The following is a 16,084-nucleotide window of genomic DNA, read 5'->3' as shown; positions in this document are numbered from 1 at the left end:
TTTTGGGCAGTGTAGAGTAGGGCTTGTTGTTTGTCATTTCTCCGATCACAAATGCCGACATGGTTTTATATTTACGCGGGGCGATACGCAACGCGTAAAAAGACAGTATAAGTCATTATAATCAGTAATTATGTCCCCACTGGATGCAACAAATGCCTCATTTGTAATGGGTTTTATTGCTGTTGTCTCATCGCGCCAATACACAGCATCACAGTATGGTAAGGGGCGTAACATTTCCGCCACACGCCTGAGGTATTCAGCCAATCACAACGCACTGGATAGCTGGCCAATCAGAGCACACCTCGCTTTTCAGACCGATGAGCTTTGTAAAAATCGATGCGTTTCAGAAAGGCGGGGCATAGAGGAGAAACAATAATGTACAGTATGTGGAAAATAATGTGTTTTTTTTTTTTTTACCTTAAACCGCATAAACACATTTCATTACACCAAATACACAAAATAATGTTCTTTTTAGCAGCATCATATGACCCCTTTAATAGAATTAAGCACAGTTCTTTTTCACAAGGGCATATCTACAGTCTGGGACTTTTACCAATTAAATCAAAAGAGATTACTGAACTAACTAAAAAACTAACTGTACTCATTTAGCTGGTTTTGATATTACTTTCCTGTAAGCAGTATTATGCATATCTAGGTTTAAATGCAGTTTCAGGATGATTTGAATTTTCACCTGAAACTTTTTACCTTTTATCAGACCTCTTCGGTGTATTCACATTGAGGTAGATAAATGAATCCACAACTAGAAGAACCCGTAACCCTATTTTGTCTTCAGGCAGTGTCGTGTCTTTGTCATGCACACGCACGACTCTAATGTAAAAACCTGTTTTAGTACCAGCCACTAAGTTTTCATGGGCTACAATTGTGTTAGTCAACTAATGAGCACAATTACTTCATCTTTCCTTTTGGTAGCTTTTGCGAGTCATAGTGGCGGGTTTGTTGTGGAGGAGCTTTTGTTACAATGTACAGAGCTGCTCAGGCAATTGAACACCTGCTACTATATCCCCCTAACCGATGTGTAACTATTATTGTCGCCAGGAAACAGATGTGAGTTCATGACTCTGGAAAGTAAGTGTATTTGGAGTTGTGGTTGATTTTGTCACGATGGGGTTGTGTGTGTGTGTGTGTGTGTGTGTGTGTGTGTGTGTGTGTGCGCGCGCACTAGTGTAGGTGGGTGCGTTTCGGAAAATATGACTTTGCGTTTCCGGCCATGATTCGATTCATTTGTTGTGCTCTTTGACACAATGTGGTGGTCTTCATTGCCCACCCTAAGCAAAAAAACAAAGGAAAGTGGGCTTTGGGTCACCTGTGAGAACCAAATGTTAAAAGTTCTATCACCATTTACTCACCCCTATGATGTTCTTTCTTCTGAGGAACACAAAAGAAGATATTTTGAAGAATGTTTTAACTGTTTTTGTCTGTACAATGAAAGTCAGTACACTCCTAAAAATAGAGGTTCTTTATTGACATATTTGGTTCCATGAAGAACCTTTAACATCCATGGAACCTTTCCACTGAACAAAAGGGTTTTTATAGAGGAAAAGGGTTGTTTAGATTTTGAAAATGTTCTTCACACTAAGAACAAAAAAATGGTTCTTTGGAAAACCTTTTGGAGCCTTCGTTCCCTTTTGGAGCAAAACAATATTGGACCCCATTGACTTTCATAGTATATACAAAAAAGTAATTCTTCAAAATATATTTTTTTGTTCCACAGAAGATAGAAAGTCATACATGTTTGGAGCGACATGAAGGGGAGTAAATTATAACACAATTGTACTTTTTTGGGGAACTGGCCATTTATAATGATTAGTATCATGAGTGTATATCAATATATTTGTCTTAAACAAAAGTCTAGTCTTTTTCTTGATAACACACATCAAAACAAATCATTAGAAGTAAAAAAAAATCATGAGAATCAGCTTTAACGGGAGCAGGACCTACAATATATTCTTTTCTCTGTTTTCCCATGTTATACACACATAGCGCATTGCGGTAAGACCTCAGAAAGTCGGAAGGTAAATCATGGGAGCAGACAGATCTCTTCCAGATGTTCGAATTCAGACATACACACACATACACTTGAGAGGGAGCTCACTGGGGAGCGGTGATTTCCCTGGCCGCAGAGTGCATGAGAGGGTGAAGTCGAGTGACTGGAGACAGACAAACACACAGGATGCCAACATTAAAGTCACCAGGAAAGAGCCAAAGACAGTTGCAGACAGCAACAAATTACCAAGCATGCTGTAAATCCTAAACCAGGCGGATTCGCCGGTCCTTCTCGCTACCTGTGTGTTGGAGTGTGTGCTTGTGTGAGGGTTAAGTAGCTTTTTGGAAAAACCCTCTGTGAAGGTGTCTCCGGGGCTTGTGGTGACCTACTGTAGTAAAACAAGTCTTTCCCCCCATTTTTATTCCCTGTGGGAAAAACTAAACAAGTGGAAAGGGTGTGGATGGAGAAAATCTGAGCAACAGAGAGAAGGTATATGGGAGTTGGTTTTTGGAATTGTGTGGGAAAAATGAAGTGGAGGCTTCCCTGACTGGGTGCAAGAGATCTGGAAATTTCCAACTGGCTTTGGTTATGCTGTTGGCAGCAATGTCTGACGCACATTCTGGAGCAAAAAGGTTAGAAAACACGTCAAACGCTCAAGAGACTAATATACGGTGAGGACAAGGTCAAGTGCTATTGTATAAACTTGGAAAAGTAATACACAGTTTAAAAATAGATAATAAATGCATGCAACCATTCATCCACTATGCCATCCAATTCACAATCTATCATGATTTTCACTGTCTTTTGCCTGTGCAACTAAGACTGTAACTCTTTTACATATCTCTTTAAATATCACATGCCCAGGTTATTGAGCTGTATCAATGTTTAAATTCACCTCAGCCCTCCCAAACAGGTTTGAAAACCATTTTCACCCAATCAGAGACCCTCTTTCTTACAGCTATATGAACATGTCATAGGTTTTCTATACCTCCCTCTTCCTCAACCCATTTTTAAACTCTCACTGACTTTCGCTTGACTAAATGAGTTAGCAAGTTTCGACTTTCGGAATGATCAGCAAGCTGGACAGGTAAGTGAAAACAAAACAAGTGATAGTGAGAGACTTTTTTTTTTAGTCTGTGTAGGCAAAAATAACTATATCCATTAGAACTGCTAATCGTATTTTTTAGAGCTTTATTAATTAAGGAATAAATCAATGCTTTGATGTCATTCAGTTCCTGTACATTAATGATGTGCAAGTGCATTGACCTGTTTATAGATTTTCTCCAGTTTCAGAAAGCGTAAATTGAAACTGATAGTTATTATTCTGGGAATGACTTGATGCACGTTGCTCTTGAGTCTATATTTAAATGCACATGGTTAAAAACCAAGTCTAAACTCAACCGACCACTGATGACTTCAGGTGTCAAAGTCGTGCTGAACAATGTGATCACTACAAATTGCTGTAGACACAGCATAGACTATTGAATTATTGAGCATTTTAGCAAATTAATTAGTGAAAGTTTTAATTAATTTTTAAAATTACATTTAATTTTAAATTAAAAATGTGATTTAATTTATTTAAAAGTAGCAGATTAGTTTTATTTGAGAGTAACTAAAAACTCATTTTTATGTCAGCACAATATTACAGTATAGAAATTTTGTTGTTTTTTGTTCGTGTGTTTGCAAGAAAAAAAAGATTTAAGAATCAGAATTATGTATACAAGACTTAATTTCAGAGAATATACCTTGAATTATGTTTGTTGTTATTGTTTTAAATACGTATAGATATTAAACGAAGAATCCTGAAGTATTTCTTTTTCAGTGTTTATTATCTTTTTTTAATGACAAATGTATAAAATGAATAACAAAGTATCATATTTTGATATAGTGTGCTCATGACCCAGAGGAAATTTATCTTCCATTATAAGAATGTGCGCTGGGCCCGAGGGAGACACGAGACATACCTTTGTTTTGTAGTAAAGAGACGCACCGGCCCTGATTCCCTGTCTTTTGACTTCGGACACCTGCGCAATCGCTCCGGCTGCCATGTAGAGGTGAGGCAAAGATTAACTGATAATGTGAAAAGATGAAACATTAAGGTATTATTATAGAAAGAAAAAAAACTTACTCCTCTTACTCATTCTTTCTCCATCTGTAACTGTTTTCGTCTCAAGCTGCTCTTCCTACGTCACTTGGGTGCGTTGTGTCCGGGGCTGTGGGGCTCCAGTGTGGACGGTGCGAGAATGTGTTACGCAGTGACCTGGTTCTGCTCCTGGTCGCCCTGCTCTAAATGTGCTGAACAACTTACCCACTTCCTGTCACAGACGCCCAATCTGCGTCTGAGAATCTTTGTGTCACGCCTTTACTTCTGTGATGAAGAGGACAGCCAGGAGAGGGAAGGACTGCGACACCTGAAGAGGGCAGGAGTGCAGATCACTGTGATGAGTTATAAAGGTAAATGGGGAGGGAACAGAGGGGCGTGGTTAATATTTCTGACGTAATGTGGCAACTCATATCACACTTGTTATTTATTAGATTCTGTTTTGTTTCTAGACTATTTCTACTGCTGGCAAACATTTGTTGCACGGAGGGAGAGGAGTTTTAAAGCCTGGGATGGCCTTCACCAAAACTCTGTCCGACTTGTTCGAAAACTCAATCAAATCCTGCAGGTTGCAAATTTACAGTAATTTTAATATGATTAATTCTAATTAAACTATAGGACTAGTATTAGATGACACAATGTGACAATTTGAATATTTTACTGGCAAGAAAAATATCCATATTCAAAACGTAATAATCACTTTAATGTAGTACAATAGCAATGACAAATTTAGTCATTAAGAAAGTGTCCTTTAATTTTAGTCAGTCTATTTAATAGGAGCATTTGTGGTAGTAATCCATATGCTACATAAATGATGAGGTCAAAGGTCATATCATATTTGTCAGCGCTAAATCATTTTCTTTTTCTTTTTCACTGTAGCCCTGCGAGACTGAAGATCTGAGGGACGGTTTTGCTCTCCTCGGGCTATGATCACAAATATGAGATTCGCAAATCAATGAACACTGAGATATGAACTGAATGGGATGAAGAGAAATGGTGCTGTATGACCTGAGACTTTAATCTTTTGACTTGAATCTGACTTAATACTTATCTTGTACTGTATTGTATGTAGCATTAATGTGATTATGTTGGATGCCGAAATAAAAGCTGTCATTTAACAAACATTTTCAAGCTGCTTTTTTTTTGTCTGTGTTAAATAAGTATGATTCATAATTTGAACTGTCCCAGGAATACGTATACACTATGTTCAATGTTTAGGGTCAATAAAAAGAAATTCATATATATATAATTAAAGAATCTAGAAAAACAACAGATGAAAAAAATCTGGGGGAAAAAAAACATTTTTAAGACATTTTTAATTAATTTTAAGAAATTGTTAGATTTTTTTTGAAAATGTTATTAAAGAAATTAATATTTATATTCAGCAAAGATGCATTAATTTAATCAAAAGTGCCAGTAAAGACATTTATAATGCTACAAAAGATTTCTATTTTAAATAAATGTTGTTCTTGGGAACTTAACTGTTCATCAACAAATTGTTAAAGAAAATTGTATCATTGTTTCCATAAAAATATTAAGAAGCACACCTGTTTTCAACACTGACAATAATAAAAAATGTTTTTGAACACCAAATCAGCACATTATAATGATTTCTAAAGGATCATGTCACTGAAGACTAGAGTAAGGACTTTTGAAATATCAGCTTTGCCATCACAGGAATAAATTACATTTTCAAATATTACTGTATTTATATATAAATGAAAACAAATAAATGCAGCCTTGCTGAGCATAAGAGGTTGCTTTAAAAATGTTTAAATGTCCCAACAATATTAAAATAAAGCAAAATAAAATGTAATGTACAACTATATAACTGTAATAAGGTATTTGCAATGTACATATCACAAAATGTATGTAAACACATTAATAATGTACTATTTAGTAATTTGTAACAGGGTTACACCCACCAAGAGGCCCTTGGCCAGGTTGATGAGTGAAGACCCATCCTAACATCCTAATTTGACCAAATTGGATAAAGTCAGTGTTAGTTGTGAAATTCTTACATACAGCAGTTGTTTACACAGCATATACATCATGTGTATTGTTGAGGCTATATGTTCTGCGTGGGGGACTCAGGAAGTGCATAATGTTTATGCAGTTCTGCCCACTCTATCTCCAGTTTATTAACATTCCTTGTTTCCGGACAGTGACTGGACAGTGACCCTATGCTGTTTTCATGTAACATCCCTGCTGAAAAAAAAGACAATAGAAACCATGACAGAAACTCTAATGGTTTCCACTACAAATACCATTACAAACCATCAACTTTTATTAAAACCATTAAAAATGGTTTCCTGTAGTGTGTTTTGGGACATAGCTTAAGATTTAGTGGTTTTAACAAGCCACTAATAGAAGGGTGACCAATAGGTGTCATTACAGTTTCCATTAAAACATAATTAGGACATGGTACGACAGAGATTTATCTTAGAAAGAGGAATTCGGCAAGGCTGTCCAGCTTCCGTATATCTCTTTCTTATTGTAGCCTCAAGCTCAAACTCAAGCCTTCTGTCATTTTATTAAGGACAGTACGTTAGAAGGAATTCTTGTTCATCGTGGCCTAATGGTTAGAGCGTCGGACTCGTAACCCCAAGGTTGCGGGTTCGAGTCTCGTACTGGCAGGGATTGTAGGTGGGGGGAGTGAATGTACAGCGCTCTCTCCCACCTTCAATACCATGACTGAGGTGCCCTTGAGCAAGGCACCGAACCCCCAACAGCTCCCCGGGCACTGCAGCAAAAAATGGCTGCCCACTGCTCCAGGTGTGTGTTCACGGTGTGTGTGTGTTCACTGCTGTGTGTGTGCACTTAGGATGGGATAAATGCAGAGCACTAAATCTGAGTATGGGTCACCATATTTGGACACATGTCACGTCACAAAATTTATTTTTTTATTTTTTTATTTTTTTCACGAATATTGCTGGTAGAGATATCTTAATTAGTCAACTAGCAGATGACACAGCCTTATTTTAAAAAAAATCTAGCCAGGTTCATCAGGCAATTAAAACTATTCAGTTGTTTTCTAATGCTTCAGGTTTGTACCTTAATATTAAAAAATTTGAAATATTAGCCTTGAAAAACTCCCTTTTATCTGTGGATGGTATTCCTGTAAAAGAAGCTGTGAATTATTTAGGCGTTGCCATTTCGAAAAATGAACAAGATTTCCCGGTTTCCCTGAATTTTAATCCTGTCTTTGAAAAGATTAAAAGTAAATTTAATCTTTGGTTATTAAAGGGTTAGTTCACCCAAAAATGAAAATTAACCCATAAATTACTCGCCCTCAAGTCATCCTAGGTGTATATGATTTATTCTTTCAGACGAATCCAGTCGGCGTTATATAAAAAATTGTCTTTGATCTTTCAAGCTGTTTAATGCCACTCAGCGGGTGTTGCAAGCATCAGTCCAAAAGCAGTTAAATAAAAAGCGCCCATCCATAAAAAAAGTGTCTCACACGGCTCCACGGGGTGAACAAAGGCTTTCTGTAGCGAATCGATGCGTTTTTGTAAGAAAAATATCCATATTCAAAACGTAATAATCACTTTAATCTAGCTTGCGCTCACTGTTGTACACAGAAGCAGTTCCGGGAGCATGACGTATGAGGTCAGAGTTGTGCATGCGCCTGTGAGTCTCGTGAAAACCAACGTTTGTTTACAGGAGCAAAGGAAGCAAAGTTTCCTTACTTTAGCAAAGGAAAACCAGTCTCCTCTTGGCTTATATCGAAATCCTCCGACATTCTTCTTTACAAATCCTCATTCTGTACTTCTAATTAGTAACGGTTGTTTTGTTTTGATCTCTCCGCTGCGTTTCTGTGTTCGTCACTTCTGAGCGGCGCATGCGCAAAGCTGAACGCCATACGTCATCCGCCCGGAACTGCTTCCCTTTACAACAGTGAGCGCAAGCTACATTAAAGTGATTATTATGTTTTGAATATGGATATTTTTCTTACAAAAACGCATCGATTCGCTACAGAAGGCCTTTGTTCACCCCCCGGAGCCGTGTGAGACACTTTTTTTTTTATGGATGGGCGCATTTTAATTAAGTGCTTTTGGACTGACGCATGCAACATCTGCTGATTGCCATGAAACAGCTTGAAATATCAAAGACAATTTTTAATATAACTCCGACTGGATTCGTCTGAAAGAAGAAAGTCATATACACCTAGGATGACTTGAGGGTGAGTAATTTATGGGCTAATTTTCATTTTTGGGTGAACTAACCCTTTAAGGGACCTGTCCCTTAGAGGTATAGTGCTTCTGTCAAAAGCAGAAGGAATTTCTAGACTAACCTATATTGCTTCATCTATACATTTAGACAATAAAACTGTTAAAATTATTAATCAGATTGTATTTAATTTTTTATGGAAGAACCGTGTGCACTACATTCGTAAATCTGTTGCCATAAATTCCCTTAAAAATGGTGGGCTTGACTTTCTAGATTTCTCTGTTTTAAATAATACTCTTAAAAGGTTAAAATTTAGTTTGAGGAAGCCTTCTTTGTGGAATTTTATTCCTAATTTTATCTTTTACCAACTTGGGGGTCTTTCTTTTTTACTAATGTGTGATTATAAGATTGAAAAACTGCCAGTGAACCTATCTGACTTTCATGCTCAAGCTTTGTTGTATAAGTTGACAGTGGTGAGTGAAAAGATGTTAACTTCTTCACCCAGTAGAAAATAATTCCGTTTTGAAAAAGTTGCTTCTATCATTCCATCTCACCGCCTCTCATGCAATCGATTTGAGTCGTTTGACCTAAACATCATTTAGCTAATCACTTAAAAGGATGTTTCGTACAGTTCTCTGAACTCTTACCGTTTTTGTAAGAGTCTAACACATATATACTTGAACTTTACTTAAGTATACTTACTAAAATAAACTTGAAGTATACTACTTTTTGGTAAGGGTAAGCCAAAATTTGTCTCTTTCCCTCTTCTCTATCACTCTTTCTCCCTCAGGTTGATGAAAATCGTTTGTCAGATGCATGTGGATGGCATCATGTGAGAAGCTACTCAAACAAGGTTAGTGTAGAAGGGTACAAATCACATTTTAAACGTATCTAGTGATACTTATCATTGTTTTCAAACCGGAAAGTAGAAAAAATAGGAAAAAACGCAATTAACAATTTTATTTCTGTCTTCCATCCGCTTACGTATCAGTAAACATATTGTCGACATATTGTCTCAAAAATGTGTTATTCATGACCGCAGTGAGATCAGTAAACAGTCTCAGGCACCAGACACAAGCCCTAAATCAACTCATTACATCATTTCCATTATTTATCTCCACTTATCAAAACAATTAATTACTCAGAAGAGACACTTGTATCACAGCTGTAGTGTTTTCCAATCTGGACAGGTCTTTTTTTTTATCATATCTGTCTCCCTCTACAGTTCAGTCTATGTATTATTCCATGATACTACATGTAAATGGACCTATTTGTTGTGTTAAAGATTAATAAATATTTAACTACTGAACACACTTATGCTTTACTGCATATAAAGCTATTCTGATATGAATCTCTTCTAGTAGTTTTTAGTAAGAACAGGACATCCTAACATAAAACATTATAGTGACATGACATGTGGCCAAGTATGGTGACCCATACTCGGAATTAGTGCTCTGCATTTACCCATCCAAAGTGCACACACACAGCAGTGAACACACACACACCGTGAACACACACCCGGAGCAGTGGGCAGCCATTTTTTTTTTCTGCTGCGGCGCCCGGGGAGCAGTTGGGGGTTCGGTGCCTTGCTCAAGGGCACCTCAGTCGTGGTATTGAAGGTGGGAGAGAGCGCTGTACATTCACTCCCCCCACCTACAATCCCTGCCGGTACGAGACTCGAACCCGCAACCTTTGGGTTACGAGTCCGACTCTCTAACCATTAGGCCACGACTTCCCCCCCATAGTCCAAAGCAAATTAGTCAGTCACTTTAAATATAATGGCACAACACTTCAATAAGATCCATGAAAGACTGATCTTTGAGAGTGAAAATATAAATTGTTTTATTTGCTATTGTGGATTTTGTCTTTTACTTACAGTGGTTGGTGTGGACATACAGTATAATAGAAGAATATGAAGCAAATAGTGGTTATAGAGTGGGCTACTTTAACATTCAGCACCAGAGCTGTGCATTGTCATGCCCTTTGTGATCCTATTGAAATACAGTCTTTAAAAACACTGAGAAATTCATCCAAGCTTATTCAAGCACAAGCGTTAAAATTATTTTAAAAAAAGTGACAAAAAGTGATTATTGAACAGTAATATTTGTGAAGGTCACTGGACCACAGTTTGTGTTAGGAATGTAACAAGTTTACATTTTGAGATTCAACATTCTGATTTATAGTGGTATTTGTTGAAACCAGAAATCTCTTCTTTTTCTCTCTGCCTTTGTCATCCATCTGACTTTATGCCCTGTTTGCCCAGGTTTTTGGGTTGGCGTGGCGACAGCGACTCATAGTTGTCCTCTTTTGGCGTTTTGGCCAACCCGATTTCTCTCTACAGAGTTCAGCTGAAAAAAAAAAAAAAGATAGTACTCACTACCTTCAGGTTGTATGTCTTGCTGAGCACAAGGCTACTTTCACAAACATTAAAAAAATCTTACTGACTGCCAACAGTAGCGTAAGATATTATGAATCTCTATTGAATTATGAAGATACTATTATTAATTATTATAGAATTGTTAATTATAAAATTCTATCCTTCTCTATTTTTAAATACATCTAACACATTTTAGTGAGATTAATGCTTGAAACAAGAAAAAAACTAAATAATTTAAGATAATAATTCAGATAAAAGTTCATATTTAGATATTTTCACTGCAAAACAAGACAAAAGTATTGATTAAGATTGATTAAAATGATCTTTGCAGTGAAGTCCTAAATATTTAGTAGCAAAAACTGTCAGAAAAATGTGGAAGATAGAAATTGCTCATAGAAAACTAAATTACAGTGAAAGAAATCTGAACTACCGTTATAAGTGGAATTCAGGAGTAAAAGAATATATGATAACAAAATATATATATAAAAATACGGCCCTCAAAAAAACATAAGGTTCCATCCACACTGTCACGTTCTATAGTTTGTTACTGAGATATTAAGAGTCTCACCCATCAGGATCTCGTCTTGCTGGCACACGGTTCTCACACAGATTTCTTTGTTGATCACATAGACTCTTGGAAGACTGCAGAAAACAGATGTCGTTCATTTCACATGCACCATATCAAATACAAATCTCTTTGTTCAGCAGAGGAGAATGTCAACAAGAAAGAGAAAGCAGCTTGAAATGATGATGTGTGTGTTTGTCAGTGATTTAGCCACCTGTAGAGACAGAGTGAATGGATGCATCTCTTTATCGGTCGATGAACAGAGTACATCCTGGTGCAGGGGTATGTTTCCTCTCTGCAGTCTGTGGGACAGAGACAAGACTGCTATTGTCTTACTGTTGATGCAAATGGTGTACTGTATATACAAACTCACCTGGCGGTGGCAAAGCAGTGGCATCAGTGTCAGGGATTTCTGGCAAGAAAAAGAAACACACAGCAAACTAAAAACATGTAGAGGAGACCAGGGCTAGTTGTCAATGAATATTTTTCAGGGTGGGTTTATTTTTGAAAGTCAGTGTCTGTATAGAGACACATAACTTAACCTCCTGAGACCCTGCATCCTCATATGAGGACATTATATTTTAGTGAATTTCTCTGAGACTATACATGCCACAGATTTGAGTCTGGATGTCCTGTACAGAGCACATTCAGGGCTTTTCAGAGATACTAAATGTTTGGATGTTTCACCATGACCACTCCCTCTCCTTGGTCTTCAAAATGTCTGATATTAATTTAGTGACAGTCTTATGGAAATATGATAATTTTTTGTAATTATCATTTAAATGGGACTAATTTTTAAACTGTGTCATAAATCAGCATCTCAGGAAAATGTTATGGGGTTTCAAAAATAAATTGTTTTTGCCTATGCATGTTCATTCATGTCTTTTTACATTTTTTTTTAAAGAAATTGAGTCCCGATGTCCTCTTCCAAGGACGTAGCATAACTTATGAATGAAATATCATTAAAACATTTTTTTTTTTTTTTTAATGCTCTAAACAATGTAATGACATGAAAAAATACTATTTTTTTGCTAAAATGTTTTGCCGGGTCTTAAGAGGTTAAAGTCTCTTAAAGTTATGGCTAAAAGATACAGTTCATTACAGGGCATATAGGGGGTAAGTAGTAACAACAAGGACTTTTTTGGAAATACCTTTTTTGAAATACTATTTGTAATTAAAATAAGTAATGAAATACGTTCTCTATACACAAGAGAGACATTTTCTAAAATTTTTCTCATCCTTTCTGACTCTGATGCACAGTATTTGAAGGCCCCCAAAGATATTTCTGATACTTCTGCTGTTCATTTTTCTTTTCTTTTCTTTTTTGTTTGTTTACACAAACTATATAATTAAAAATGTAAAGACAGAAATATTTAAAATTATATTTATAATAATAATATTTGACTAAAATGATTAAATAAATTCCACTATTCCATAATTTTCAATAACTGAATGTTCTCCTTTACACTTTTTATTACAGATGAATTTACATTTCTTTTCTAGTCAGTTGTTCATCTTCTAGTCATTTATAGGACTTTTAAAAATATTTTAGATTTGCAAATAGCAATTTCAATCCAATAAAATATTTACAACTTGACATTCATTATAAATGTTTCCTTGATTTTCCAAATACTTGATTCATTTCTAGAAATCACACTAAAACCATTAGTTATGAATCACTATTTCATAGCCTTTTGGTAAAAATAAAAACAGCATAAATGGAAAAGGTAACATCCTAAAATGATTAAATAATTACATTATTTAAAAAAAATTATGACAGATAAAACACACAACTCATCCTTGGCACTCATAAAAATATCCATGTGATAATGTTTAGGACTTCTGACTCCTTTATTGTTACTGAGATATAATTATTGTGACAACTTCCCCATGGGCCTGGTCACACACACACACACACACACACAAGTTTTCACACAATTGTTTAACAAAACAGTTGAATTAGTGAACAAAACGGAGAATTACCAGTTTGCTGTGCCCGGACAGTAACAAGTACTGTGAGAAAAAATAGCAGAAAAGTTTTGTTGGCTGGGCATTCAAAAAGAATCATTCATTCATATTAATTAAATTAATTGGCTTCTGTTTTCGTGTTCTGATGGAATTACCAAAGAAACAACAGCATAACAGCACAGAGACTGGATAGCTGCCCATCTTTCAGGGTCTTCACGGGGTCCGATCACAGCTCAGGGCCTGGAGAAAGCATGTTTATCATAACAATCCTGAAATTACTTTCAGTGTGTTCAAAATTACAATGGATGAAATGGAAGCCGGTTTCCACTTTAGCATAAAAAAATAAAGGTTATTGTGATATAAAGTATAAAATCAATACACTACCATTCAAATGTTTGTGGTCAGTAAGTTTTTTTTAATGTTTTTGAATTCTGTTAAGGCTGTACTTGATAAAACTTTTTTCACTATAATTTTGTGAAATATTATTACAATAACTGGTTTTATATTAATATGCGTTAAAATGGAATTTATTTCTGTGATGCCAAAGCTGGATTTTCAGCATCATTACTCCAGTCTTCAGTGTTACATGATCCTTTAGAAATCATTCTAATCGAGAAACATTTCTGATTGTGCTACTTAATTTTGTGGAACCTACTTTTGCAGGATTCTTTGATGAATAGAAAGTCAAAAGAACAGTATTTATTTAAAACTGACTAGAGTCATTTGTCCATTCAGACCAATTGCGAATGCAATTTTGTTTTCTGTCAGTTATCAGACCGGTCTCAGTGTATCTGTGTGCCGGCAGAGCAGATTTCCTCCTTAACAGGCCATGTTGTCAAGACTTTGGAAGTCACCACTTCCAAAATGTAACCATTTATAGACATCCTCAAAAGACAGAACAAATGAATTCTAAAAGACACACTGCATGAGAAAACAGAACTGCAGATGGATGAAACCTATTTAGATTTCCATTTGCCTGTGACTCATGCAGATTCTCATTTATTGATGTCACAGAACATGAGTTCTCTGTTCTCAATCGCTCATTAAAGAGATCAGTTACAGCTGTTCCATCCTTCCAGCTTTGTCTGTTTCCTTCTCTCTCCCCAAGTCTTTTCCTCTCAGCCTGTGTTTCTCGGAGTCCAAGACATGAGCTCACACTAAAGAATGTGCATTCCCACCCCTCTCTGTGGACTCAACAACCTCACACACACATATGCTTTCATATACACACACAGATGCATAAATTCTCGTCATTTGTCATAAACACATATGTACCCCTATGCATTCCCTCAGACCATAGTTTTGCCTGAGGGAGCCATTACATATTCATAACCTGACAACTCAACTGTATAGTGCACATATGCATCAACACACAGCAGACCCTCACATTCTGCATTCTCTTTCATATAAAGTGTGCATTTCTTATACCGCTGCATGTTGTTTTGAGAGATTTGTACATATTTATCTCATCATTTATCTACCCACATTTGCTTCTGTTTTACTATGTGTTAAAAGCATTGACTAGATGATGTGTTATATGATGATTGTAATGATGTAATATTCTCAAAAGAATTGGTTTTTATAATACTTACGAATTTCCAATCCTCTGCTGCTCCTTGTGTTTTTCAGAATCCTTTGGCTTTTACTTTTCCCCTCCCTTTCTCTTCCCTCCCCACATCATCCCTCCGCCTGTCTCTCTCTCTCCCTCTCTCTCTATTAGTCATTCGCTCTTCCCATATTTATCCGAATTTTGAAGTTACGTGTATATATAGAGTTTTGCTATAGGTTTTATACTATATAAAAAACGCCATGTTTCATTTGTTTTATTGATTCTTTTCATTGCATTAGGTCAGGAGCGGACACAACTGAGAATGTTATAAGGGTTTATCCCACACTTAATTTTGTCTTGGACCTTTTTAAGCAGCCTTGCATTATTATGTCATATATAGATCTTTGTGTTTTGAATACAAATATGCATGAATTAGAGATTTCTTCAACAATGTCGTTATTATCATCTGACAGCAGAGGTCAGCACAGAGCACTGATTGGCTGTTCTGAACATGTCTGACAGCCAACAATCAACATGCATTTTCATTGGATGGAAAAGAGCAGATTTGACATTTTCATAACTCTTTTTGTGGTCTGGGGAATAAAACTTCCATAAAATGAATTATAATGGAAATAATTAGAATATAATTAAATATTAAATTAAAATATTATTATAACATTATTAAATAACAAATATTTTGTATTTTTTAATCTGTAGTTTTGTCTTGCTTCAAGTAACAATAGCTAAACATCCTTTATGTATAATTTTTTTTTTAGAAAAGCATTAAATTAGAGTAATAAGATTTTCTTGAATTATTGAATATCTTGATTTTTTTTACCTCACCAGCATTTTTATTCTTGTTTCAAGCATAAATCACACTAAAAATTATTAGATTTATGGAGTAAAATGGGATTTTATACATTTAAGATTCTCTGAAAACAATCTTAATCTTTTTAATATTATTTAAATTACTATAAGTTTTGCTTACCATAAATTGATCTTTTTGATTGATCCAAATTGATTTGGTTGTATGTTGACAAATGAATCCTAAAATTTTGGATGGACACCCACAACCAGAAACTTTGCACGAATAGCGTAAATTACATATTTTAGTGATGTGTGCACAGCAACTGATAATGTTACAGCTACAATAATCTTAACTTAATTATACAAGGTGAAAATGTATAGGCCGTGTGACACTTTTGCACACCAGTAAGTAACTTGCACATTTTTTGGTAAGTTTCTAAGTAATTACATTTTTTTCACAGTCTGTCAAGTGACCCATATTAAAGTAATTCACAATTTTGTAGTTGTCTAATGTAGTTTCACTATTGTTAGAGAGTGTA

General features: G+C 35.7%; 2 protein-coding genes across 2 annotated transcripts; one reads left to right on the top strand and one right to left on the bottom strand.

Moving 5' to 3' along the window:
* Positions 1–3,060: 3,060 nt before the first annotated feature.
* LOC107692585 (single-stranded DNA cytosine deaminase-like) lies at positions 3,061–5,036 on the top strand. Its single transcript, XM_016491689.1, has 5 exons — positions 3,061–3,092; positions 3,894–4,059; positions 4,180–4,459; positions 4,559–4,674; positions 4,986–5,036. Exons 1-5 carry the CDS (start codon positions 3,073–3,075, stop codon positions 5,034–5,036), a joined length of 633 nt encoding a protein of 210 aa, XP_016347175.1. The 5' UTR covers positions 3,061–3,072.
* A 5,060-nt stretch (positions 5,037–10,096) lies between these two features.
* Positions 10,097–14,858, bottom strand: LOC107692584 (microfibrillar-associated protein 2-like). The gene is made up of 7 exons (XM_016491687.1): positions 14,782–14,858; positions 13,345–13,429; positions 13,205–13,234; positions 11,595–11,633; positions 11,436–11,523; positions 11,225–11,298; positions 10,097–10,627 (listed from the first exon to the last, which is right to left on the bottom strand). Exons 2-7 carry the CDS (start codon positions 13,388–13,390, stop codon positions 10,524–10,526), a joined length of 381 nt encoding a protein of 126 aa, XP_016347173.1. The 5' UTR covers positions 13,391–13,429; positions 14,782–14,858; the 3' UTR covers positions 10,097–10,523.
* Positions 14,859–16,084: the final 1,226 nt, after the last annotated feature.

The sequence above is a fragment of the Sinocyclocheilus anshuiensis genome, unplaced genomic scaffold (assembly GCF_001515605.1).
Source record: "Sinocyclocheilus anshuiensis isolate Anshui unplaced genomic scaffold, SAMN03320099.WGS_v1.1 scaffold831, whole genome shotgun sequence".
Taxonomy (NCBI): Eukaryota; Metazoa; Chordata; class Actinopteri; order Cypriniformes; family Cyprinidae; genus Sinocyclocheilus; species Sinocyclocheilus anshuiensis.
The sequence above is the reverse complement of the archived record's forward strand: the minus strand, read 5'-3'. Positions and strand labels throughout refer to the sequence as shown.